At 37.5% G+C, this 27828-nt stretch overlaps 1 protein-coding gene across 1 annotated transcript; it reads left to right on the top strand.

The window, feature by feature from the left end:
- The first annotated feature begins 1511 nt into the window (after positions 1–1511).
- LOC149958872 (short transient receptor potential channel 5-like) lies at positions 1512–24859 on the top strand. Its single transcript, XM_090167264.1, has 11 exons — positions 1512–1527; positions 4337–4422; positions 4524–4720; positions 7010–7449; positions 8720–8913; positions 10232–10405; positions 12148–12514; positions 14635–15040; positions 16490–16715; positions 19884–20132; positions 24686–24859. Exons 1-11 carry the CDS (start codon positions 1512–1514, stop codon positions 24857–24859), a joined length of 2529 nt encoding a protein of 842 aa, XP_090023390.1.
- The last annotated feature ends 2969 nt before the right edge of the window (positions 24860–27828 follow it).

The raw sequence follows: 27828 nt of genomic DNA, 5'->3' as shown, positions 1-27828 counted from the left end.
CTAATGTTATTACCCCCTCCAACTTTTTGGTCAGTAGAAGTCTCAAATTCTCATTTTAAAAGTCAAAAAAGCTTATAGAACCTCAACTGCGTTTAAATTTCAGTCTTTTCCCGCCAATTTACATAGTAGTAAAAAGTACACAAGCATTCGGATAAGCTACACTCGATTAAAAATTCCAAACCATTTTCCAGTCCCCTTTTGGTTTCCCTTTGCCCCCTCCAACTTCTAGAACGTTCCTACGCCCCTGCGTCTATATCAAGTTCTCTAGCGGTTTCTAAACCAGAATTTCTGTACTATTTTATGAAAGACACGAGTTCTTCTAAATGCGTACTAGCTATATCCATGGACACTTTTGCATTTTGCATTAACTTGCTAACAAAGTTTACTTTTGATAGAAGTTCATTCCATATATTTAAACTAACAAGGAATTCAAAACACTGCAATTCTTTTAAACGCCCTTGACCATCGGTTTTTATTTTGTTGTCTTTCGCATGTATGACAACTATAGCGGGCCCCCGATTTTTCACAGCACCGCGGGGCCTGGTGCCGTGAGCACCTTGCACCTACCTTCCCTCCGGCTCTGCCTTTAAGTCTCTTAATCGCACTTGAAGTTCAAACCAGTTTTCATTGCTAATTTCTTTCAATTTCATTGGTGAAAACTGGCATTCAAACCGACTAAACTGTTTTTTAAGCGAGGGGTCTGACATTCAAAGAAAGTCCGTACACCTTTCAAGAAATCCGAAATAAAGCCTGGTTTTCTTCAAAATCCAGAAATCTCGCAAGAAATCCAGAAATCTGATGCGACATCTCTAAATCCGGCCAGAAATCCAGAAATCCGACGAGATATCGAGAAATTTCAAAATCGCGAAATCTTCAAATTCCGCGATAAATCCCGAAATCCGACGAGAAATCGAGAAATCCGGAAAATGTTGAGAAATCCGAAATCTAACAAGAAATATTGAAATCCAGCGGGAAATCTCTAATTTCCAAATCCGGTATGCATTTTCGGTTTAAAACACTATTGTGAGTGACCATGGAATAATTAAGTTTTATAAGTTAGTTGAAACTAGGAGCAACAAACACAAGGAGAACGCAGCTAGCCTTTAAACACGCGAACGAAGGGTTGTGTACGAATTTCATTGGACGAGCGTCACGAGCCTTTACGCTGAACGTTTTACGGGCGGGGGGGGGAGACAATTTCCGAATTTCCCCCTCCCGACGGCAGCAAGTGCTAAAGCGTCTAGCCAATGAAAAACGTACACAAGAAAATCCACGACTTTTGACGGGTTGCGTTCTCCTTGTGTGGGGTGTTGCGTTTGTTGCTCCTAGGTTGAAATCATTTCTGATGGCTATGAATCGCGTGACGTGGAATTGACATCATACCCAAGAGAAAAGTACTCTATATAAAAACCAATACTAATTCGCGGCAGTCCGGATTGCACCCTCGTAAATCTGATACATTATTCAAACAGATTCTCAGTTCCTGCCACTAAATATGCTTAAGGACTTACATGGAGACATCTCCAGGTGATTTTCACTGATTTTGTTTTAATTCAGTGGATATGTAGACCGACCTAGAGGTCGGGGACGGTTAATCATTATTCATGATTAAATTGATTTTTTTCGGAAAATGATTAAAAAACATGTATTATTCGTAAAATTGGAGTTTTTTATCGAAAAAAACGTCGTTTTTCCGATTAATTTTACAAATTTATCTAAAAATTAATCGGATAATACCGAAATATAAATTACTTGATCAAAATGTTTTACGAATAATTTTGAGAGCTTTATCATTGATTTTAAAATAATAAAAAAATAATGTATATTAAAACAAGTTGGCAAGCCAAAATATACCTCTCCTCGGAAGAATTGTCCCTAGTGGTATTAATTTCTCGAGATAACCCTTAAAGATATATCTCCGCAATTTAGAGTTATTTGTTAAAAATATTAACCCATTTCTATCCCGCCCGGTATAAAATTTTTATTATAATTAAAATAATTGAGACGAAACGACCAATTTTAATTTATTCAGAATATCATAAGTTAAGTAGTTACAACAGTAAGTTAGACGTACTATAACAATGCACAATTGAATTAAACCCTTTTACAGAACAAGTTTATCAGTTAAATATAATACGAAGCAAATTTTAATGAAATATCTACAGAGGCTTTTTGGAATTACTCGCTTACGAAATACTTGCCGCATCTTTAACGCTCATTTTATTTCAACACTCGCCCTTGATGAAGATACCGTAGATATCTGGTAGTGGACGACTCGTTCACTTCCTGTTGACGTTGTGACGCATACCACATGAAAAAGACCAATGCCGTCCAATTTCCAATATCATATAATGACTCGCACACCCAAGAAATCATTGACTGCGTTAGAAATCGTAGATATCCAAATATCCACACCAAATGTATTTACAAGAAGCAAAAACCTTACCATCAACAAAGCACAGAGAGCCACTTGACTAACCGCCAGCTTTTAAAGCTATTAATGTTAAATTATCTCCTTTGAATTAACAGAACTATATATAGGTCGTTAAGAAAGTGGACCACCCACAGGGTCTACCCTTTAACCCTCTAATCTCGGCTGACTGCGCTAAAACAAGATTTAACCTTTAAAAAATACCAGATTAGGCCTTCATAAATTCATTAATAAAAAAAGACTTTATTACCTATTATGCTTACGATGCCTGTCTTAATTTCAGTGAATCTAAGCAGCTATCGGTGGTTCTGTGGTAGAGCGCTCGACTGCCAAGCCGAATGGTCTGGGTTCGAAACCTGGGTGGCGCATTTGTTTTTAATCAATAGAGAAACGCTAAATTAGAATTTCTTCGATGCAATAATTTCAATTTCAATTCTATTTCAATTAAACCAAAATTTCGTACTCTATTAAATACGCTTCCGATAAAGCTGAAGGTCTAATTTTCAATAAGGCGTAACAAGTGTCGGTGGTTCTGTGGTAGAACGTCCGCCTGTCAATCAGGAGTAACAAGTGTCGGTGGTTCTGTGGTAGAACGTCCGCCTGTCAATCAGGAGGTCTCGGGTTCAAATCCCGCCCGATGCGATCGCAAATTGATACTAAGACGAAACCCTGCCATTGGACGTTGAGAGGTAGCATTACACTCAGCACTCGGTCCGTCCCAAAGTCATTAAGAAGAAGTTGGAGAGAAAACGCCCATATAAACACAACAGACTCAACATGCACATCCATCAGAACACAAACACAACAAATTCAACACTCACAACCTACCCATAAACATTACAAAAACGTAAAACACCAAACCGTCACGACGGTGAGCGAAAAAACACCATCCAAACCAAACCGCAAATGCATCCGTTAACGCTCACCGTCGCACGGTGGTTTTGCCAACCCTTTGAGAAACTGCGTACGCAGTGATTACACTTTGCACCGAAAATGCGAACGCGTTCGCAGTCCTGACAGACAGACACACCCACAGACCCACACACAGACCCACCCACAGACCCACCCACAGACCCACCCACAGACCCACCCACAGACAGACACGGTCGTTGTATAACCCCTCCTAGGGGACTTTGTCCCCTCGGAGAGGTAAAAATTGTACATTGGGTATTTCAGGTTAATTTAGGTAAATGCGTGTACATTTGAGGGGAAATAAGCAAATTGGTAAATACAAGTAAATTTGGGTTATATTATTTAAAAATTTATCAATTTAATAGTATTTACCCAAATTTATCCAATTTAATGGCATTTACCAATTTTACTTCCTTAACCAAATATTTTACAATTTTACTTGCATTTAGCTAATTTTCACATTTTACTAATATTTACCGAAATGTGTACATGCGATTTATTCATGTTAATTTCCATAGGGTAAAGAAGATTTTCAGTAATCAAAAACATTTTTGGTTGCTATGGCAAAACTGAAGCCCGTCGAAACGTTTCCTTTTTGAGAAATTTCAAGTTAGATAAAGGTCTAGTTATCCACCGAATTTAAACAAAATCGTTGAAAATCACCTCAGGTCGTTTCCTTGTTAGTCGGACTTCCAAATAAAAAAATGTGGTATAATTCTAGAAATTACTCTCAGTAAAAATGTAATTATAATTATGAGAAAGATGATTATAAATAAACTTTCTAATTTTGACCATAGAGTTTCTATAGCCGGTAATTTCTATCGAAAGAAAGATACTTTCGATAGCAATCTGTTAATGGCGTTGTAATTGCATTCGCGTGTTAGGATTAAAGCACTTGAAAAGTATCGCTGATAAAGCTGATTAAGTGACAATTGATTTTTATTGCAAATCTGCCATATTCAGTCAGGCACAAAAAGTTAGCGTGAAATTGAGACAACATGGCGGTTTTGTCGAACGAAGAGACATTTTTGGACATGGTCAAAAGAGGCGACTGCGCCGAGTTAAAAGAGTTTTTAGACGTAGGTCAATTGAAATTAATTTAATTATTTATTTTCCTCTAGTTAACAAAAATTAAATAAAACTGTTAAAACGATCGTTACATTTTAAATGTATCCCACAGCAACATCCAGATTTGAACATCAACTGTTCGGATTTCAAGGGATATCATCCTTTGGACATCGCGGTCCTAAGAAACGACAAGGAAATCATGGAGAAACTCCTGTCCAGGTCGGACATCAGCCTCGGACAATTGAACAGCGCTATTTCCAAAATGATCAAAGCCAACCAGTTGGAGAACTTGGATGTCCTGTTGGATTTGTGAGTACCACCTAGAAATTCAAAGTAAAAGCAAGTGTCGGCTCGACGTTTACTAGAGGTCGGGGATGGTTCACTTTTATTCAATAGATAAAGCTCTCAAAATTATTCGTAAAACGTTTTCATCAAGTAATTTATATTTCTGTATTATCCGATTAATTTTTTGATAAATTTGTAAAATTAATCCAAAAAACGACGTTGTTTTCGATAAAAAGCTCAAATTTTACGAATAATACATGTTTTTTAATCATTTTCCGAAATATTAACCGGTATATTTCTTTGTTTACATTTTTCCCCTGAAAAAAATCAAATTAATCATGGATAATGATTAACCGTCCCCGACCTCTAACGTTTACTAGCTCGTTTTTCAACAGATGTCGCTAGCGTCGACATAAAAACAAGATGCTCAAGCTACATTTTGCCCCCAAAAGGCGGGGCATAATAGTACCCCTAACGTTGATTGGCTCGTTTGTAAATTTGACAATAGTAATTCTTAACAAAATATTATACATGGGATATATAATTTAGGTATAATTTGTCTAATTATAATACTCTACAATGCTTCTCTGACGACGTTATCGTTTGAGTTTTAGTTTCCTTTGCCATTAATAGTAAAGTCGTTTTTCGAATCGGGAATATTCATTGCCATCTCTAATCACAATGGCCTTATCATAATACAGGTGGCAATGATAGAGCCGACAATTACTTTAAATAAATAAACCGATCCAAGTAAGACGAATGAGAAGATCCCATCACAGCGGTAACGCCATTATAGGTTGGTTTTTAAATAACGAAAGTCTTACCAGATGGCAGTCATGGCGTCAACACTCTGAAACGTACGAATTTTAAATTAAATAAAAACCACGATAAATATATTTTTTGTTTCTTTTTGTTTACAATAATTATCGTACGTTTGGCAACGCTGCGTTGTCAAGTTCTGAAAATCAAGCTGTTGTACGAACTAAACAAAGCAATAATCGTACGATAGAAAATAGGTGGTCAATCCAGACGACGAACTACGAAATATTGTAGTTAATCGTGGCTATACATTTGAGAAGGGAAAAACTTAAATAACGCTTAATTTAAGTTGAGCCTAAACATTTTGATTGAATTGAAAGACTTGCTTGAAAATTATTGAACATTATCGTAGGCTTACGCCGAATTATCGAAAATATAGAACACCGTTGAAGTTATCGATGTGAACCGCGGGCTGATCACTACGCGTAATCGGTGTACAGGCTTCTCGAAAAGAGTACGTAATCTCGGCGAAATACGCGTATTATCAGCGTAATCTTTGCGTAATCCACGAAATCTTTGCCTAATCCGCGTACTTCACGTAATCCTCGTAATCTTCGCGTACTTCGCGTAATTTTCGCGTAATCTCCGCATAATATTGGCGTAATCTTTGCGTAATCTCAGCGTAATCTTTGCGTAATCCACGAAATCTTTGCATAATCCGCGTATTCCGCGTAATCCTCGGAAATCTTTGCATAATCCGCGTACTCCGCGTAATCCATGTAATCTTTGCGTAATCCGCGTAGTCTTATCGTAATCCGCGTAGTCTTATCGTAATCCGCGTAATCTTCGCGTAATCCCAGATTAAGTAATCGGTGTACAGGAAAATTTGGAGTGAACAGCCCCTCGATGAGAACGACAATTTTCGTAGGGTACGATAATTATTGTAGTGCATGTAATTATCGTACGTCCGGCAACACTGCGTGATACCAAGAATATATTTATAGCTATTTTGGGAGAATGGATCCTTTCGAGGGAGCCAATGAGAAACCGAATTCATTTGATTTTGTTTAGGGGGAGGAGCTGACAGTTTGAGCGTAGTGGTTTTTGTCCTGAAATTCCCCAAAACTGGAACCTGAAAAGATACAATTCACTTTTATGACCTATATGAATATTTGTCTCGCTAGATATACAGGGTGTCTCCATTTTATCGGCCCAGGCATTTTTCACAAAATCTATACTTTCTAGAAATGTAAATTTCAGAAAAATCGTGAAATTTTTCACGGTTTTAGAAGTGTTAGTTTTCGAACGCTACGTGTTAGTACCAACTTGTTTGTTTTTCATGACCAACTATTTCAGTGACGAAATGTCCGATTTCCAGCATACCAATTCCATTAAAGGTTTTCGAGTATGCTCTATAACTTGCTTATTGAAACGTTTCGTCTACCGGTCCGCGTAGCGTTCAAAAACTAACACTTCTAAAACCGTAACAAATTTAACAAATAACACACCCTGTATATTAAATATTTATGCTAAAAAATGTTTAATCGAATCCAGTTTCGATGGCAAGTTTGAAAACATCTACGACGGCCTCAATGAGATATTCCCGTTGCGAGGAGCGTCGAAGTGCAAACAGGGTCCGGCGTTGCGAGGAGCGTCCAAGGGCAAACAGGGTCTGGCGTTGCGAGGAGCGTCCAAGGGCAAACAGGGTCCGGCATCCCGAGAGCTTCCTGCCATTCCCAACGAGTACGAAAGCGTCGCTCCGATTCCCCACATTCTCTCGAGTTCGGACTCAATCCCGGACAATTTCCGATCGGTTCTGGACGCCGACGAACTCGACGGACCCGTGCTGAAACGTCGTCTGACTTCGTTGCCATCCTTCGACATGTTCCAGAAAGGAAACCCGCTGTTGATGGCTGCACTCTGCGAGAACGCTGAAGTCATCTACCGTTTGTACCGACGAGGGTACCGCATTGACAAACCTCATCGACCTAATTGTGGGTTCATTACTACCAGGATCGTATCGCATCCATTTTTACCACGAAATTATACGTATACACTTTAGCGGTCGACTGGTTTAAGGCTGGTTTACATTAGGGCAAAAACGCCCCGACGGTGAAGGTCGACGCGAAAAATTCCCGTTAGGCCTAATGCAATATTTTTGCGTCGACTCTCACCGTTGTGGCGTTTTGGTCCTAGTGAAAACCAGCCTTTAAGGGGTTTCCCCTTTCCATAAAAACTTGTTGAGGTTAACGGTAATAGTAAGTGTAGGGCGCTGTTGGCTCGCGTGGCATGAAGGGCTTGCCACCACCCTCTTACGCGTTGTAACCCGGCCACCTGAACTAATGACTTTAAAAGTCGCTCGATGACTTAGGCCTAAGGTGGTGCCTAGCTGATTATCAGGCCCGTACACAGCCGCCAAAACTCGGGGGCGCTCAAATTCTTTTTGGGGGTGCCAATACCTTGAGTAATTTTTATCTCCCCACCTATGAAATTGGTAAATATACTAATCCGGTTGTAGCCCTAAAATATCCGTCAAAACATTTTTGATAAGCTGGTTCAATATTTCTACAATTGAAATGTTTTTCTGGTGCAGTGAGACGCGCGAAAGCAATTTTCATAAACTTTAGTAAAATGGTTTCAAATATTTAATGATACCAGCTCGTTAGTAAAAGTAATTTTCCTTTTTGATTAATATACAAATATTTTAGATCATATCTTTCGGTAATTGAGCAATCGATTTTTTTTGGGTCAGTCGGATTGGGGATGCTCAAGTACTCATTTGGGGGCGCTGATCATCCCCTGGCGCCCCCCCCCCCCCGTGTACGGGCCTGCTGATTATTATTATTATTTCATTTTATTGTTGAAATGTTGTAGTCTCACCATTTTGTGTCAATGAAAAATTTTGGGAATAATCAGTCGATCTCAAAATTCATTTTGCACTTGAAAATCCGTCGCTATGCTAGCGTAAAACAGCGCCCAAATAAACCTATCTTACGTCCTAATATAGGGGTGCAAGAAAATAATTTTGTAGTCGGTCGATTGAGAAAAATTTAGAGGAAACGCAATGAGCTCAAAATTATCTTGGTCTTAGCATTTGAATAAACGGCGAACTTTTATTTTTAATATTAGGTCTTCGAGCAAACAAAATGACGCGAAACTCGGACCAAACAGATCACTCTTCCCAATACTTTTAGATATTTATGCTTGGAATGAATGCATTGGCATCTTTCCTTCAATACAAAGGCTAACGGACTATATTTGTAGGCAGTTGCAGTTTAGTTTGCGTCAGTCGAAACTGCAGACGCGAGACGCTGTCGGAAGCCATTGACCGGCTGAACATTTTCACCGCCCTGGCCAGTCCTTGCTACATCATACTGACCTCGAAAGACCCCGTTTTGACAGCTTTCCAACTCGGCGAAGAATTAAAAGAATTGGCCAAGATTTACGCCGAGTATAAGGTATCAGTCTCAATTGCATCTCAAGGATATTGAAATGGGCTCAGTGGCGGATTAAGCATTATGATGACAACGGTTCATGTTCAAGTTCCATTTTATTAAATTTTTCATTGTGATCTAGTTAACCGACAGACTAAAGATTTAAATTAATTTATTCCACGTGGATAGTTTTGATAAACGGTTTTGATGAAATTTGTTCATTATGTGAATTTTTGTTTGTGAACCTTGTGCTTTGAGGACAGATTTGGTGAAATCTGGTTCATCATGGAAATTTTTGTTTGGGAACCTTGTGCTTTTTTAAAAGGTTTTCGTGAAATCTGTTCATTGTGGGAATTTTTGTTTGGGAACCTTGTGCTTTGAGGACAGTTTTTGGTGAAATCTGTTCATTATGGGAATTTTTGTTTGTGAACCTTGTGCTTTGAGGTGGCGGAGTGGTTAGCACTTTCGCCTCGCAGCAAGAGGAGCCGGGTTCGATCCCAGCTTGTGGCACTGGGTGAAAACTCGGAACAACTCCTTCTGCGTTGAGTTTGCAAGTTCTCTCATCACTGGTTTAAGGGGTTTTCCCCCGAGCTCTTCGGTTTCCCCTTCCATAAAAACTTGTCAAGGTTAACGGTAATAGTTAGTGTAGGGAGCTGTTGGCTCGATCGTGTGGCATGCAGGGCTTGCCACCACCCTCCTACGCATTGTAACCCGGCCACCTGAATTAAAGGCTTCAAAAGTCGCTTGATGACTTAGGCCTAAGGTGGTGCCTTGGGTATTAGGCTAGCTGATTATTATTATTATTATTATTATTATTATTATTTTTGGTGAAATCTGTTCATTATGGGAATTTTTGTTTGTGAACCTTGTGCTTTGAGGACAGTTTTTGGTGAAATTTGTTCATTAAGGCTCAGGGACAGTTTTAGATTAAATGTGACCAATTAACCATTAGTTCAGTTAATATGAAACACCGATGGACTGCAATGCACGCGAAAAGGTAGAAAAGTAAATAATGAAAAGGGGGCAAAAAAAAGCTAAATTCTAAAGAAATTTAAAGAAATTTCGAGACTTATGAGTTTCTCATACCAATAGGTCTTCGATAATAAATAAAGACCAGAATCTCGAACCAAATAGATCTTCGAGTCATAAAATAACTGGAATTGTCCTTTTCATTACGGACATTTCTACCTTTTCGTGTACTTTAAATTAACTATTAGCTTGAAAAGGCTTAGGTATAGTGGCCCGGAAGATATAAGAAATCGAGGATTACAACTAAAAATATAAAAATTTAATATACAATATCTTTGGTTTATCTACAATTGAAATTTCAATGATTTTGTAGGAGAACTACAAGGTTCTGGAAACGCAATGCAGGAAATTCGCGGCGAGAATGCTGGATTTGTGTCAAGACACTACGGAAGTTGAAACATTATTGGCGCAAAGGAAAGGGTCCAATGATCCCAGAACTAAACGTTTTCCCAGACTCCACTTGGCGATGGGTTACCAACAGAAAGAGGTAAGTACTTGATTGCTTTAGGCGCGTCTTACCCTATCTTGCGAAAAACAAAGGCGAAGCCTAAGGGGGGGCGCAGGGGGGCAGGGTGGCCACCCCAACCAACTTTTTCCGAGAGTTGGCAAACTAGGCTATTCAATATTAAGTTTGGCAAACTTAGAATTTCTATATTTCGAAGTAATATGATATTTTATTTTAGAGTTCGGCGTTTGGATAAAAATTAACCACTTATTTTATTTTTATCCATAACCTACAATTATCCGAAAATATGAATTATTATTTGTATGTTAAATAGTAGTTTATCCATGGATAATATCCACAAATAAACAGTTAACCAAAATATTTACGATTAATCGAAATTTTGTCAGTTAATTTATCTGTTACGCAGAGCTCTATGTTATTTAAAGAAACTTCAATTCGTTAAAATATATTTCAATCTAAATTTTTGTTCAATTATGTGTGGCATTTATCAACCCGAGCGTGGCTGCTCTACCAAGTAAGATGTTATTTTAGATGTAGAAATTTTGAAAATGAAGATGTCGATACTGCCCTCTCGTCGTACGTTCATTTTCTTCTCGCATGGACAAAGCCGTTAACATGGGCCCCAATAGGCTTCGTGCGTAGTTTAGAAGTATCGCCGCCTACCGATTGAGTTTTAAATCTAATTTGTGAAAGCCATTTGCTCATTCAAAATTTTATCGATATAAAAGCTGAACGTTTTAGTTAAAGAATATTGATATTCAAAAATCGTCTGCTATTTCTTCACACATTTAGTTGACAGGTATTAAAGTAGATGGCTCTATCTTTTCTAAGCTCGAAGCCTGTAGTAGACCTTTACTTAGGGGGACCTTATGGTAGGCTTATGATTGTACCCATGTATCATCGTTCCTACGCCACCTAGGAGCAGCAAACACAGCACTGCCCACACAAGGGGAACGCCAGAAGTCGGGCATGTTCTTTTGTACAGTTCTCATTGGTTAGACGCTTTAGCGCCTGCTGCAGTTGGAAGGGGAAAATTCGGAAATGGTCTTCCCGCTTTCGGTAAAACGTGCAGCGTAAAGGCTCGTCCAATGAAATTGATACACAACACTCAGTAGCGGTTTTTTCACAGGTGGGCTAATTATTTTGTGGCCCCTAAGAATTTTGTGGCCCTTAGCGGGAACCTTTGATTGGCCATATTTCGCAAAAGTGGTGAAATCGAATAAACCCACAATTTTCCAGGAAGCGAGAAGAGCATGGTCGTTTTATTGTTGCGGCTCTCGTCGCGTTTTCTGGACCCCCTTCTGACCTTGTATCTGACCTGGAGGGGACACGTGCATGCCTGGGATATTTCCCTAAATTCCCATAAGCCCGTTTCTTTTCAACTTTCTCTCAATTTCCGCTACCTTCCTCCCGAATCTATATGTTTATGGTCTACTACCTTTTTGAGTAAACAAATTGATTTTGAAAGATTTTTCCAGAAAAACGTTTCTTCGCAATAAAACAAATTTCTAGAGATAATGAAAATTCATAAATTAAAATATGTGGCCTCTTAATTATGAATATGTGGCCCTTTCAATATAAATATGTGGCTATGTGGCCCCTCTCAGAAATGCAGGGGGGCTAAAGCCCACTTCAGCCCACCCTTAGCGCCGCTACTGACAACACTGCGTTAGCGTGTTTAAATACTAACTGCGTTCTCCTGGTGTTTGTTGCTCCTAGACGCCACTGATTATAGTACATTTTCTGAAATGAGTTGTTTCAAGTTTGTAGCGCATCCCAACTGCCAACAAGTGCTGAGATCCTTGTGGGCAGACGGCCTCCCAAACTGGTGGATTTGGTCGAGCACCAGAAGATACGCTCACATCATTCTGCAAATCCTCTTATGTCCGATGTTTATCCTGGGTTCCATGTTTTTCCCGCATCCTCTCATCACTAAAAACGTCAAAGTCCCGATGCATCGCTTCGTTTACGCGTCGTCTTGTTACGTGTTATTTCTCAGCCTGTTGCTCTACTCTTTATTATCAGGCAGACAAGATTACGGGGAATACAAACTGGGCTGGAAAGACGTTGCCATTACTATATGGGTTATAGGACATTTTTGGGAGATCATGGTCAATTTAAAGATATTAGGTATGTCTGGTTTACTCTATTAATACCATCGTGTTACGAGCTCTCGAAAGAGTACAAATAACCCGGGTTTGGGGTCCGACTTAATTAATTAATATTAAACTAGTTAAAATTAATATTTCAGATTAACGTTAGTATATAGAGCTAGTTTTAGGTACTTTTTCGAAAAACATCTTGAGGTATGGAAAAAGTACAAACAACCCGGTTTCCAACACAAACATAATTAGATATTATTAAAATTAACTATTATTATTGAAGATTTTACGTTATTATTATAAATATTAATTATAATTATTGAAGATTTTAAGTTTATAATATATATTGTAATTATTATTAAAGATTAAACGTTAGTATAAAGTATAAGTTGTGAGTACTCTTTCGAAAGAGCGTTCCGAGTTTTCGAAAAAGTACCAACAGCCCAGGCTAAATCACAAATTTAATTAAGAAATATTAAACATTAATGATTAATTATTATTAAAGATTAAACGTTAGTATAAAGTATAAGTTGTGAGTACTCTTTCGAAAGGGCGTTCCGAGTTTTCGAAAAAGTACCAACAGCCCAGGCTAAATCACAAATTTAATTAAGAAATATTAAACATTAATGATTAATTATTATTAAAGATTAAACGTTAGTATAAAGTATAAGTTGTGAGTACTCTTTCGAAAGAGCGTTCCGAGTTTTCGAAAAAGTACCAACAGCCCAGGCTAAATCACAAATTTAATTAAGAAATATTAAACATTAATGATTAATTATTATTAAAGATTAAACGTTAGTATAAAGTATAAGTTGTGAGTACTCTTTCGAAAGGGCGTTCCGAGTTTTCAAAAAAGTAACAACAGCCCAGGCTAAATCACAAATTTAATTAAGAAATATTAAACATTAATGATTAATTATTATTAAAGATTAAACGTTAGTATAAAGTATAAGTTGTGAGTACTCTTTCGAAAGAGCGTTCCGAGTTTTCGAAAAAGTACCAACAGCCCAGGCTAAATCACAAATTTAATTAAGAAATATTAAACATTAATGATTAATTATTATTAAAGATTAAACGTTAGTATAAAGTATAAGTTGTGAGTACTCTTTCGAAAGGGCGTTCCGAGTTTTCAAAAAAGTAACAACAGCCCAGGCTAAATCACAAATTTAATTAAGAAATATTAAACATTAATGTTTAATTATTATTAAAATTTAACGTTAGTATAAAGTATAAGTTGTGAGTACTCTTTCGAAAGGGCGTTCCGAGTTTTCAAAAAAGTAACAACAGCCCAGGCTAAATCACAAATTTAATTAAGAAATATTAAACATTAATGTTTAATTATTATTAAAATTTAACGTTAGTATAAAGTATAAGTTGTGAGTACTCTTTCGAAAGGGCGTTCCGAGTTTTCAAAAAAGTAACAACAGCCCAGGCTAAATCACAAATTTAATTAAGAAATATTAAACATTAATGATTAATTATTATTAAAGATTAAACGTTAGTATAAAGTATAAGTTGTGAGTACTCTTTCGAAAGAGCGTTCCGAGTTTTCGAAAAAGTACCAACAGCCCAGGCTAAATCACAAATTTAATTAAGAAATATTAAACATTAATGATTAATTATTATTAAAGATTAAACGTTAGTATAAAGTATAAGTTGTGAGTACTCTTTCGAAAGAGCGTTCCGAGTTTTCGAAAAAGTACCAACAGCCCAGGCTAAATCACAAATTTAATTAAGAAATATTAAACATTAATGATTAATTATTATTAAAGATTAAACGTTAGTATAAAGTATAAGTTGTGAGTACTCTTTCGAAAGAGCGTTCCGAGTTTTCGAAAAAGTACCAACAGCCCAGGCTAAATCACAAATTTAATTAAGAAATATTAAACATTAATGATTAATTATTATTAAAGATTAAACGTTAGTATAAAGTATAAGTTGTGAGTACTCTTTCGAAAGAGCGTTCCGAGTTTTCAAAAAAGTACCAACAGCCCAGGCTAAATCACAAATTTATTTAAGAAATATTAAACATTAATGATTAATTATTATTAAAATTTAACGTTAGTATAAAGTATAAGTTGTGAGTACTCTTTCGAAAGAGCGTTTCGAGGGGAGTTATTAATTGAGGTATAATGGCGACTTCAACAGGCGTGACAGTATGCTTTCGTCGATGGTGGCTGATCTGCGACCTGCTCATGTACTCCCTATTCGTCTTCATCCAAACAATCCGTTGTTGGGGAGTCATCACGCTGCAGTACTCAACTCCCACGGAAGATGTCCAATATCAGATGATCAACGTCATGGAAATGACCGACTCCCTCTTCGCGTTCGCTTGCATTTTGGCCTTCTACCGAATCCTCTACTGGTACCAGAGCCACCCCATCTTGGGCACTCTGGAGCGATCTTTGCAGTTCATGATGAAAGACGTCACCAGGTTCTTCGCGCTGATTATCATCGCGGTGTTGTCCTTCGCAGTTGGCCTTAACTACATCTATCGTCGCTACGTTAAAGAAAACACCTTGGATTACCGACAAGACGCCATCGACTTCTCATCGTGAGTCTTTGATTACACTTGGGTTTCCTAAACTGAAGCGAAACTCGACAGATAAGCATCCAAATATTCCAACTAAAATTCGCTATTTCAAAATCTTTCTCGTAGAAAAGGGGTTCACGAATTTCTAGATTAACGACCGCCATTTTAAAGGTCGATACCACCATTTTCAAGGTCAAGATTTCCCTGTTTATAGTAATAATTTTTTATTTTATTTATTGTATAATACGGAGATAAACTTTTAAAACGTCGATATTGCCTAGTTTATGGTAGTTATTTTAAATTATAAGATTTTCGTACATTTTACACTGTTAAAAATAAAGGTTTATAAAACGACCAAAATTGGACTTTTAATTTATTTCAAACCATTTGGTTACTAAAAAGGGTCTAATCAATTATTTTAGACCCATTTTACTCTTTCATGTTAATACAATACCTTTTGGGGTATTGAAAGGGAACGAGCCCTAAGAAAAAAACCTTTTCCAGTCCTTGTGGTAAAGGTATAAAAAGTTTTGTTCTAACATTTAGTCCTTTTGAATACCCATTTAATTCCTTTAAACGAAGAAAAAGATTATATGGACCAATTTCGAGACTAGTATTTGAATACTACGTTATTTCGTTTTTTAATATTTTCTTTAAAATAACTTAATGCGAAGAAATTCTAATCACCAGGAATATTTAACTAAGGTTAAGTCTTTAAAAATTTGATAACATATTTTAAATATAGGCGATATTTATTAAGGCGTCAAACTATGATAACCCAAGTATCGGCACTAAAGAATTTTTGCTATGTGTATATCAAAAACTGAAAGTATTAATTGATACTTTACGTGATCAACTCCCCTCGTTCAGGGACGCTCATTCGGCTATTTCCCCCGAGCGAAAACCAGCCTAATCTGGCTATGTGAATGGTTAATATATTGAATAATAAATAAAATTAACTAAATAAGGGCCTATAAAGGACTGCATATAAAGTTAAAAAGGATTAACTTCATACTGTTTATGAATAAAAATGGATAAAAGAGTGTAAAATAAGTACTTAAACACTCCACGAAAGGACTGAATTTGGGGAGCAGAAGGTTTAAATATGTTTTATGATTAAACCCTGAATGGTCTTAAATATTGGAAAATGTTTTAACCACTTTAGAGGTCTAAATTAAAACCTTTATTTTTAACAGTGTAGAGGAAAGCTTTTGAAGGTAGAGAAAAAAATATTTATTATAAGATTTTAGTAAATTTACGAGCTAAGCCTTATGAAGGACGAGATTACCATTTCCAAGGTCACGATTTCCATTTGTTTATCCCGGCCATAGAATTAATGTAGAAATATCGTAGATCAAAGTTCAAAATCGTAGCTTTTTCAAAAATAAGCTTCGCTCGCTGTCGTGCGCTTCGCTTCAATTAATAATAATAATAATAATAATAATAATAATAATAATCCTCTCGCTGTAGTTTGTCTAAAAGCATCGTGACCCTGTTTTGGGCGACACTAGGGAAAGGAGGCACCACCATTCTAACAGTCACGGAGGTTAAGAACACCACCACGCTTTTCGTGGACAGTCAAAAGGTCAACGACGTGGTCGGACATTGGATTTGGGCCGCCTATCACATCGTCACGGGGATTGTACTCCTCAACATGCTAATAGCCATGCTAGCGGACAGTTTCAACCGCGTCCAAGTAAGTTTCTAAGGCGTCAATTTTTTCATTTCTACAATGAATCTCTAACTGTATCTATAACTGTTAACGGTAATAGTGAATGTAGGGAGCTGTTAGCTCGCGTAGCATGAAAGGCTAGCCACCTGAATTAATGGCTTTAAAAGTCGCATGATGACTTAGGCCTAAGGTGGTGCCAAGGGTATTAGCCTAGCTGATTATTATTATTATTATATCCGGATTTTGAAGAAAGCAAGGCTTGATTCCGCATTTCTTGGAACGTGTAAGGGATTTCTTGGAAAGTGTATGGGATTTCTTTAAATGTCTAGCTGATTATTATTATTAGTATTATTATATTATTTCCGAATTGAGTATCGTAGGCCTAAATGGGGAGCTGTGTACTCGATAAAAGGGTTTACCTATAGAATCACGTTACAATCTAATGTACATCCAGGGTACCCTATATATCAGCAGTCCATAGTGAAATTCTTCACAAATATTGCATGTCGGTCGCGATATGTATATTAGTTTTACCATAAGTGGATAATAACAATAAGTAGGACAGTATATAACATACCCATAGAAAATGCTCAATGAATGCTTGTTTCAATACAGACCACACAAAAACAGACGGTCCCGAATTGTATTCTTAGTTGATAGTTGCTATTATAATACTTGGAATTTAGATGCTCTTTCTATGGGCTCACGTGACTTTGATTTCTACCAATGATATTGTCCCTTATGAGAGCAGTATTAACAAAACGGCGAAACTGGTCTGATTTTGGAATCTCTGTCTTAAATTTTGACTTTTGACGTGACCATCGTTACAAATGAATGTAGTATCCAGTGGTCAGACTACATAATGTAGTTAGGTTAGATATTCGTGGTAGAAATTAAAACGTTAAAGGGTCCTTAAGTCTTTTTCACTTTGGACCAATTCGGTGGCCAAACGAAATTGCAGAGAATTAAACAATGTGAGCAGTAAACGTTAGTTCACTTTTAGAAGACCATCAAGCAATTTCTTTCGGGTGACCGATGTTTGGGGGTACCAGTGGCGTAACTAGGAACTCCGCCCCCCCCCCCCCCCGCGAAAAACGACTCGGGGTCCTTTTAAATAGCACCGATTTTAATCATAAACGTTTCGGGGCCCCCTAGTTCTCGGGACTAAAAACTGCATTATGTTGCAGAAAAAATTGTTATAAACCCTCTATCGGAGGAAATCCGCCGAATAAACGCGTGCACCGAATTTTCACATTTTGAGCCAAGGCTTAGTGACACCCCTTTCTTTCCATAAACAATTTGGTAAAATCTTAATTTATATACTCTCAGACAACAAATTTCAGTAATGAAGTTCTAACAATTGACACGGTTGCTGATATTGCTTGGCAACCTATTATGACGTATAATTTCGCTCACTTTTTTATACAAAAAAAAAGTGAGAAAATTTTTGGAAATGTTTCCGATTCGTGGCGATAATTATAATAATAATAATATTTTTTATTAAGACGCCATAAATCGTACAACTATTTGGAGGCGAAGTCGAAAACCGACTTTTAGGCCTTATAATATTCCATAGGTGTTACAGAGAAAAGAGAAAAATAAAAACAGAAAAAACAAATGTTATACACAGCAAAAAAAGCAAAATCCGATTAGACCCCTCGTTTGCAATACGTTCAGGAGTGTATAAGTTCATATATATTCTACAATAGAACGAGTAATAGCAAATTTTCGAGCTAGAGATCTATGTTTGGATCTAGTTTAAGTTCATTGTAAAGGTTAATTGTTTTATAAAACATAGAGTTAAGTTTAAGCGTAGTGGAGGCATATTCAATTTTTAAGGTTTTAATGTGGTGAACCCCATAGTGACTGCATTGATTTAGTTCGAATGGATTAAAAAAAATCTGATTTCAGCACTTTGTAAATTAAAATCAGACAGTAATAGTCATATATTTGATTATCACGCCCCCAACAAACCACAAGAGCGTGTTTGGAAGTGGGAGTCTGGAATCTGGGAGATAACCTTTGCTAAAGATGCGATATTTATAGATATATAAAGGTTTCCACTCTAAAGAAAACAGTTTTTACACGGATCATACTTCGGATCGTATTTTTGCCGTACCACGGGTTCAATTATCGTACAAATACGATCCGGATCGTACATCTGGCAACTCTGCCACTAGATGTCCCCTTGATCCACTTATCGCGTTGGCGCTTTAGTCATTTCCGTTTGGGCACCGATTTCACCAATAGAGGTTTCATAGCAATCGTTTTCGCGTTTTTGCCTCTGTGCGATATCCCTGTGTTTCATTAATCCACGGAACAGCGTAGGGTGACTAAATAATTGGTACATCGGATAAAATAAAACTAATTATCCACCCATAAACTTGCATAGTCTAAAGCTAGTGGTCCACCTGAGGTTACGTAACCGTATCGTAGAACGAAAAATAACCGAAAGATGGCGTCCATTACTTTTGTTGAAAATCAACGTCTACGTATTAGCCAGGGTGAGAAATAAGGATTTTTTTTAAATTGGTTCTGTGGCCAGTAGAGCCTATGTAGTTTAATTAAACCATTTTAACCTTCAAAATCAGGCTTTCATCATTTATGGTCAAATTATCTATTCTTGACCATATGTGCTATAAACCCGACCCGAACAAGCCTATTGAGAGAGAGCCCGATTTAAAGGCTTCAAAAGTCGCTTGATGACTTAGGCCTAAGGTGGTGCCTTGGGTATTAGCCTAGCTGATTAGCCTAGCTAGCTGATATTTCTTTTTGCTAACTGCTAAATTCGCTTCTTCTGTACTGTGTGTAGAGTGCAGAGTAGACAGACCCACGACACCCAGTCACCCACCCATCCACACAATTGACACAAGGCCAAGCACACCGCATAGAAGCAAAGACCAAACAATTTTAGGGATTAATATAGTATTTTTTAAATATACTAAAATCTTGAAGGGAAAACACTTTGAATTAATTAAGTGGTCACCAGGGCCACTAACACCCCAAGCATTTAATTTTTAAACTCGCGATTGGCTCAGAGATAATGGACGCGCGCTTTTTGAAACGCAAATAAAACGTCATGCGACGTGGAAGTGACGTAACTCTTGCGATATGGTTACGTAACCTCTGATGGACCACTAGCTTTATCCGTACTTCAGTCACGTGGTATTCAAAGTTTTATTTGATTGTCAGAATGACGCCGATACCGAATGGAAGTTCTGCCGCTCCGATTTGTGGCTGTCGTATTTCGATCGGCAAAGCACCCTGCCCCCTCCGTTCAACGTCATACCAAACTTCACTGACCACCTGAACGCCCTCCTCTGCAAGATGTGCCTCAAGAAGGACAAGTACAATGCTAGAATACGACTGGACAAGTCCTGTTTTTCTTGCAACAAAGTCGTCAACGAACAGAGCATGAGGAAACAGGACAAAGCCCATAAGGTTAGTTTTGCACCAGGATGCCAAGACTAAATCACGGGTTGAACAAATTGCGGCTTTTTTGAAGGTCGGGGTCAACATTTTCAAGGTCAAGATAGACCTGTATTTAGAAGTTATTGTTTATTATAATATTTTAGTATAATTTCGAGATCACCACTTTTCAAGGTCGAGATTACTTTCAAGGTCGTGTTCACCATTTTCAAGGTCGTGATCACCACTTTCAAGGTCATGATTGCCATATTCAAGGTCGAGTTAGGTCTTTTGGTCACTCCTGGATTAATGGTTGGTGTTCACTAAAGAAATAACGCCACGGTGGCGAGCGCCGGCGCAAAAAACTCTTTAAATTCTTAAGACCACAACAGTTTTAGAGATTACCTACGAAACAAGTCACTTAGCAGCACCGAATACGTCTACGCAATAGCAAGTAGTGATCAATATTGGAACCATTTGGAGACGACAGAAAAACTAGAGGTTATATTATATTAATTTATGCGTAGCCAAGGTAAAATTTAAATATTTTAAAATATTGGTAATAAGATAATTAAGTACGTTAAGTACATGGCTATAAAATTAAAATTAATTTCAGAAATATAATATGAAGTATGGTACAAAATTGAATTATTTCAAATAAAATACCATTTTGAATTTAGGGTGTGATACCATAAGTCTATAATTACATTTTTAAGTATGAAAAAATTACTGATAGCTATGTGTGAAATGAAGTAGAACTGACGTAATTCCTTAAAAAAATCAGCGCACCAAGCGAGAAAAATACGCAAACTAAACCAAGTTATCACTCTCTGCACGTGTTCACTATGACGACGGGGCAAAAAACACCTGTTAGATGATATGGGTTTCATCAGAAGTATATAATATACTGTTACCTATCTTGCTGATGTTACTCACTTGAAACAAGTATCTTCGCATGCTTCTGTTGGGTAGAAAAAATTTGGCGGGGTGAATTTCTTCATATATTGATTTTCTAATACTATTTCATCGCCAAAATATCCTTTACCAATAAGTAAAATTTTACATCTAATCGTTTAATAATGGATAAGAACTCGAAATCTATACTTTATAAACTCCAAACTCTAACCAAGAGAGTACCCGAGGTGTTTATTGCCGATTTTGTTCAAAGTCGGGCGTAATGTAGACCTGTATGAGATATGAAATTTCCCAAAAGGAGACGTTGGCTACGTTCAGTAGTTTGCAACAAATTAAACGTTGCAGTATTTCGGAACCGGTTTACTACTGTACGCTTTTTTCCATTTCCGGTGTGACGTAGCTGAACCATTGCTGAAACATTTGAACCTGCTCTTCCAGCCGGTTTCTTCGTTGTTAAACGGAATCGTGACGTCACAGCACGCGGGAAGGCTAGCTGCGGACGACACAGCAGACGATATTTTATAAAAATTACAACAATCGTAAAAAAGTGTTCAACAAGAGAGGATAAAAAGTCTCAACGGAATCAACGCCATGGCAACCGAAAATGTTTTTGACCACTTAAAACAAAAAATTTCCATTTAAAATTTCACCTACGAAATTTTTTTTAAATTTTAAAATCACGAAATGGGTAATTTGGACTACATTTCGGTAAATTTCATCAAGTTTGGGTAAATTGGAACATTTTTAGGTAAAATTGTAACAATTTTTGTGTAAAATAAGGAAAAATTATTATTTTTGTTAGAGTGGTCATAAACATTTTCGGTTGCCATGGCAAAAGTAATGGGTAGTGCAACGTCTCATTTTGGGAAATTTCATATCTCATATAGGTCTACATTACGGCCGACTTTGAATAAAATCAGCCATAAACACCTCGGGTAGTCTCCTTATAAGTAGAGGATAGCGCCGCCGATCAAACGCCGCCGCCGCCGATTATTTAGATAACGCCGAAACATTTTCATTTCGCCGCCGAATTAATTTCCATTATTAAAGTATAATAATTACGTTTTGAGATCTAAACTACATAGATTTTTCTTTTGGTAGTGCTACGATTCCTAGGCTGTTGGGTGCACCGTACTAGCGTTATAAAATTAAAAATAATTAATAATTTCCAAAAGATCTGGCACCACTGCACCGCGCGCACCAAGATTTTCTGCAGCAGATAGCTGGGATAGGAGAGATAGAAATGAAAATGGCTTTGGAGTTGCCTCGCCTCGTATTTTGTAATAAGTACAGAAACGTATCAGCTGCATTGGCTGCATTCAGCAATAACTATTCTATTACATTTTAAGAATTCCTTTGATACAAAGATAAAATAAATTGTGATAATAGACTTAAATGCGCGGGGAAAAACCGGATTTGGGGGGATGTAATTTATGCGGTAGAGGGCTGGCTCGTTGGTTGTCTGTACGATAATGGCGGCGCCCAGCAAAAGTTTCTAAAAAGAGTGTATAGATAATAATACTAGTGAAATGGTAGTAAATTAGTACAGTATTTTTATTACTATCGTAAATGTTTTAGTTTAATAGTATCATATGTGACATAGTTACTCATAAGTGTGCCTCTGTTTAACATATCTGTATTAAAAATTTAAATGAGTCCTTGTTTCACAGCCACCAAAGACTATATAAAGCTACGCGTAACTTTATATAGTCTTTGACAGCCACCAAAGAAAATACAGCACTAACATCGCGTAAAACTGGTTTTAACTTCCTTCCCCCCTACGCGAGAACTAGTTTTGATGACGATAAAACCGTCATCGACTGGGAAGTGACGTCAATAACGTCATATCCTTGCAACAAGGTATCATTATGAAAAAATTCTTTCAGGCACACTTATGATGAAATAAGTTACATCTGATAGTATGTAACCAAAGTTACTTTTTCTTTGTTTTGGAAACAAGTGGTTCCTATTTTAATAAAATACATTCTATTAAACATGTATTTTTTAAATGTGTTTAACAATTTAAGTTCTAGCGGTCTATTAAAAGGCTGGCGCTATTTCTGAGGGGGGGGGGCAGTTTTTCCCCTTAGGCGCCGCCGCCGCCGATGTTTTTCAACGCCGCCGATTATTTTCGGAAAATCGGCGCGCCACGCCGCCGCCGAACTAATTATCGTTCCCGCCACCGCCGTTGAAAATTGGTTCGGCGCTATGCTCTACTTGTAAGTGTAACCTAAGACTTCAGAAGTGGTCGGCATTTATAATTTATAAACATTCGCATAGCTTTTATTTTTTATTCACTAGATGGCTACAATCCGGGCTACTAATTAGATCAGAGCACCAACGTAACTACAGAGAAAAATTAACGCGTTACTTTACATTAAAAAATTAAGCGTTACCTGTCCATTTGTTACGCATTAATGAAAAACATGATTTCGTTTTTAATCGTAGAAGATGATGTTATAAGAACTTATGTTTATTTTATTCCAGACATTTTTTAGGCAACCGATTCACCTATTGCTTAAAGGCCTAGTATTCCTTCTGCCTGTTTTCCTTTAAGTTTTCTTCCGCCGCGCAAATATCCTGGTGGTAGGCCAACGTGTTCCGCGGGTGGCCGACCACCAGGATATTTGCGCAGCGGGAAGAAAACTTAAAGGAAAACAGGCAGAAGGATGAATGAATGAATTTTATTTACCCATAAGATCCCTTTTAAATCAGGGAGGAGCAAAGGCTCGCAGGTACAAAATGGTATTACAGAAACAACAATAAGAAACGTTGATATAATAGGTTTTGAGTTAATATAAAAAAGGTGTTAAAAAAAAAACAAAAACCAAAAAAAACTTCGGTTAAATGAACAAGTGCTATATACAAATATATACAAAATGGTAAACTATGACTTATACCACGGTCAGGGGGGAGGGTAAACACTATGGCATCAGAAGCGTTTTTGTATTATCAATCAGCCGGATATCGGGCTCTAGGCCTTTAAGGGGAAACCAACATTTACAGTAAAGGCTTTGGGGGTTTGATTTTAATGCCTCTAAATTAAACTAGATGGCACTGATTTAAACGTTTGGTCAGTTTCAGGGAACCAATGAGATACGGAGCTGATTCGATATTTTATGAGCGTGAGATGGATTGCTAGAAACGCTAAAAGTATTTTCTTGGAAATAACTAACAATTTAGCAGAAAAAGAAATGATATATTATTAATATTACGAACGGTTGATAGATAATTTAAATCGTCTACATTTCAGCAGTGCCGGATTAAGGACTAGGCCTACCAACGCCCCCACCAACGCCAAAAAAATGTTTTGTGTACATGAATAAAAAAAACAGAACGATAAATATCTTATTATCTGCCCTGTTTATTTGTAGCAGACGTCTAAGCAGAGGTCTCTTAGTTTTTGAAAACATTTTTAGTTTTAAAAACCACTGATTTACAGTTAGTATTCATTGAGTAAAATAGCTCAAATTATGTGAAAATCCAAAGGCCCCCCAAAATCTGCCTACCTAAGAGTCGAAGTATTTCAAAATCTGTGTCGAAAGGTATCGGTTTTTCGGCAAAACTAGACCCGCATGAGCACTTGTCACCGTAGTTGAAACAACATCTGCTTGTAATAATTAGAGCTACCTTTTTCAAAGGCGATAATACTGTGGGATTATTTATTGTAGGATCTGGTGGAGAAAATGGTGCAGAGGTACATGCAGGCGGAGGAGACTTTGAAGTCCTTCAGAACGGGGTCATTGCTGTTCGGAGTAATGCACGACTCTCGACTCGAGGACAACACCAACAACCTTAAATTCAGGTCGGAAATCTACGCTGACATTAGGGCCAATGTCAATTGATCCGCCAGTGACGCGATATTAACAGATAGAATATAAATAAAAGTTGAATTATATAATGTCAGAAGTAAATGAACCAAAGTTATCGAAATAGTGCTCAGAATCGGAGGGCGTTTTCCTTACGAAAATGATGAGGAAATCGAGTCAAATAAAAGCTAATTTCCATCCCGTTCTTTTGACGCGATAAATTGCACTTGGGAATTGTGGATATAGCTATTTCTATGTATTAAAAATGGTGTCATAAAGGTTTTTTTCCGGCTTAGGAGCGAGCAAAATTTCAAATTCGAGGTCAAAATGTAACTTCATAAGGAAAACGCCTCCAACATGGGGAGTATAGCAGTCTGATAACTTCAGTTCAGTTACTTCTGATAATATATCATTTTCACCTCCAAACGTGTGCCTTCACAGGCCAGTGGCATCGCCAAATATCCTTCAAAGGGGGGGTTTAAACTGTGAAAAATACCTAAGGAGGGTCGAGAAGGGGGTGAAATTTTAGTAAAGTCAAAGTTACATCCCACTGTCACAGGCTCCCACTAATTTTAGATATACTTTTCGGACTGTTGGCTATACTCTTCTCCAAATTCAGAATTAAAGACTCATAAGTAACCCAAATTCCCAAATTATTAGATTTTCAACCATTTTTTATTCTGAATGCGCTTCTAGCAAAAATCTCGGTAACACTTTAGTTGGCTTACAAGGAGACTACCCGAGGTGGTTATCACCGATTTTGTTGAAACTCGGGGGTTCGGTAGACCTTATGGTAGTATGAAAATTGCCAAAGGGAAAGTTGCAATGGGCTTTAGTTTTCCCATGGAAACCCAAAATGTTTTTGACCTCTCCATTTGAAAAAGCATGGGATTTTCTCGGATACCCAAATTTTGTTAAAATTTAAACAAAATTGATCAATTTTACCCCAAATCATCGATCAATTTTACCCAAAATAGGTCAAATTCATCTTTTTGGGTATGTTTTGAAAATTTGATTTTTTCAAATTTTTTAAGTAGTAACCCTGTGAACCCAAGAAAATCCCATGCTTTTTTAAATGGAGATTTTTTTGTTTTGAGAGATCAAAAACATTTTCGGTTGCCATGGGAAAACTAAAGCCCATTGCAACTTTTCCCTTTGGCCATTTTCATACTACCATAAGGTCTACCTAACCCCCGAGCTTCAACAAAATCGGTGATAACCACCTCGGGTAGTCTCCTTGTTAGTTCATTTTTGAGTAAAGCAGAGCACACGACGACGCAATAAAAGGTTGCCACAAAATTTTCAGACTATTCTCTGTTTTCCCTGACCGTTTTACTTTTCTCAGAAGTTAATAAATCTAAATGGACTCATATTTCAGAAAAAAGGTTATTGAAATGTTGAAAAAATTAGCCAAACTTTCAAGGAAATAAATTATAATCATAGAATTAAAAAGTCAAGGTAAAATTGAATTCCCTGACTTTATCCAAATTTTTAAAATTCCCTGACTTTATATGCCCGTTTTTAAAATCCTAACTTTTCCCTCACGTGTGGCAACCATGCAATACGATGTTTCGACAAACGTAGAACTGGACTCGTTATTGTCTTAGTAATTGCAACGATAATTCTAAGGACTTTTGTCCATGAACGAATTTCGTCTTCGTGTAAACAGGGGCCTCAAAATAGATCCTTACCCCGTCACTGATTTCGGAAGGAAAAATAGTGCGGGTGTAAATACGTCATCAAGGTGATCTTCTGATATAATTATTATGGTAATCTCTGTCATTTTTCCGTCAAGGTAACAAGAAAGTTTCTTTATTCCAAAGGGAGTTCCGCGGGGTGGCGGAGTGGTTAGCACTTTCGGCTCGCAGCAAGAGGAGCCGGGTTCGATCCCAGCTTGTGGCACTGGGTGAAAACTCGGAACCACTCCTTCTGCGTAGAGTTTGCAAGTTCTCTCCCCACTGGTTAAAGCGGTTTACCCCTTCCATAAAAACGAACTTAACGGTAATTGTTATTGTAGGGAGCTGTTGGCTCGCAGGGTTTGCCACCACCCTCCTATGCATTGTAACTAGTGTTCGTACGGGGACCCCGACCCCGACCCCGACCCCGACTGTCGCAAATCAAGTCGGGGTTTTCCATTTTTCGGGGTTATGTTTTCGTAGTGTAATTTTAAATTTTCGCGCCGACGCACCCCGTTAAATCCTAAAAATATAAAATAGATAGGTTCCTTCTCTCCCCTTTTTTCGTGGGCGACAATAGAATGATCCGAATGACCTTCGGCTGATGCCGCTGACGTAGCTCTCGCCTGACGCTTGACTCCGACTTGAGTCACTTTTTTAAGTTTTAGTTTCATAATTGCCGTTGTTTCAGACTCTCTAAGTCTCAGCTAAGGAGTGTGGAGTTACAACGTTTAGAAATAACTTGTGAATTTATAAAACAACTTATTTAAACAATTACAATGCCTAAGCTAGAGACCTCTATTTTAAAATCTACCTATCTTATCTATTTTTTCTATAGTCCTAGTCGATAATTCAAAATAACGGTAAAAAAAGCCGCCGATCAGTTTTGTAAAATATTTTCGGTGGCGTAATCGTCGGCCATTTTCGGTATGGAGATACAGGCCAGAAGGCAGGCAAGGCTGCCAGATTTCAATAGATCGAAAACAACCAACTCTCTCAAATGTTTTCGTTTTGAAAACGAAAATTTTGCGGCATAGCTATCGACTAAGACTATTACTAATAGTCCCTAGGCTCAAAGGCTGGCTTACACAAGATACACTATCTAATCTTAACCCGTAAAATTGGGGTATTTTTATAATTTTTCTATTCTTAATAAATACAAAGAATTTTCCATCCCCGACCCCGACCCCGACTTGTTTTTCGCGGGGTTAGAACCACCCCGACCCCGACCCCGACCCGGCCCCGACTTTATTTTGACCCCGTACGAACACTAATTGTAACCCGGCCACCTTAAATAATGGCTTTAAAAGTCACTTGATAACTTAAGCC

This window comes from Leiobunum rupestre, chromosome 2, assembly GCF_980474605.1.
Source record: "Leiobunum rupestre chromosome 2, qqLeiRupe1.1.hap1, whole genome shotgun sequence".
Lineage (NCBI taxonomy): Eukaryota > Metazoa > Arthropoda > Arachnida > Opiliones > Sclerosomatidae > Leiobunum > Leiobunum rupestre.
The sequence above is the reverse complement of the archived record's forward strand: the minus strand, read 5'-3'. Positions and strand labels throughout refer to the sequence as shown.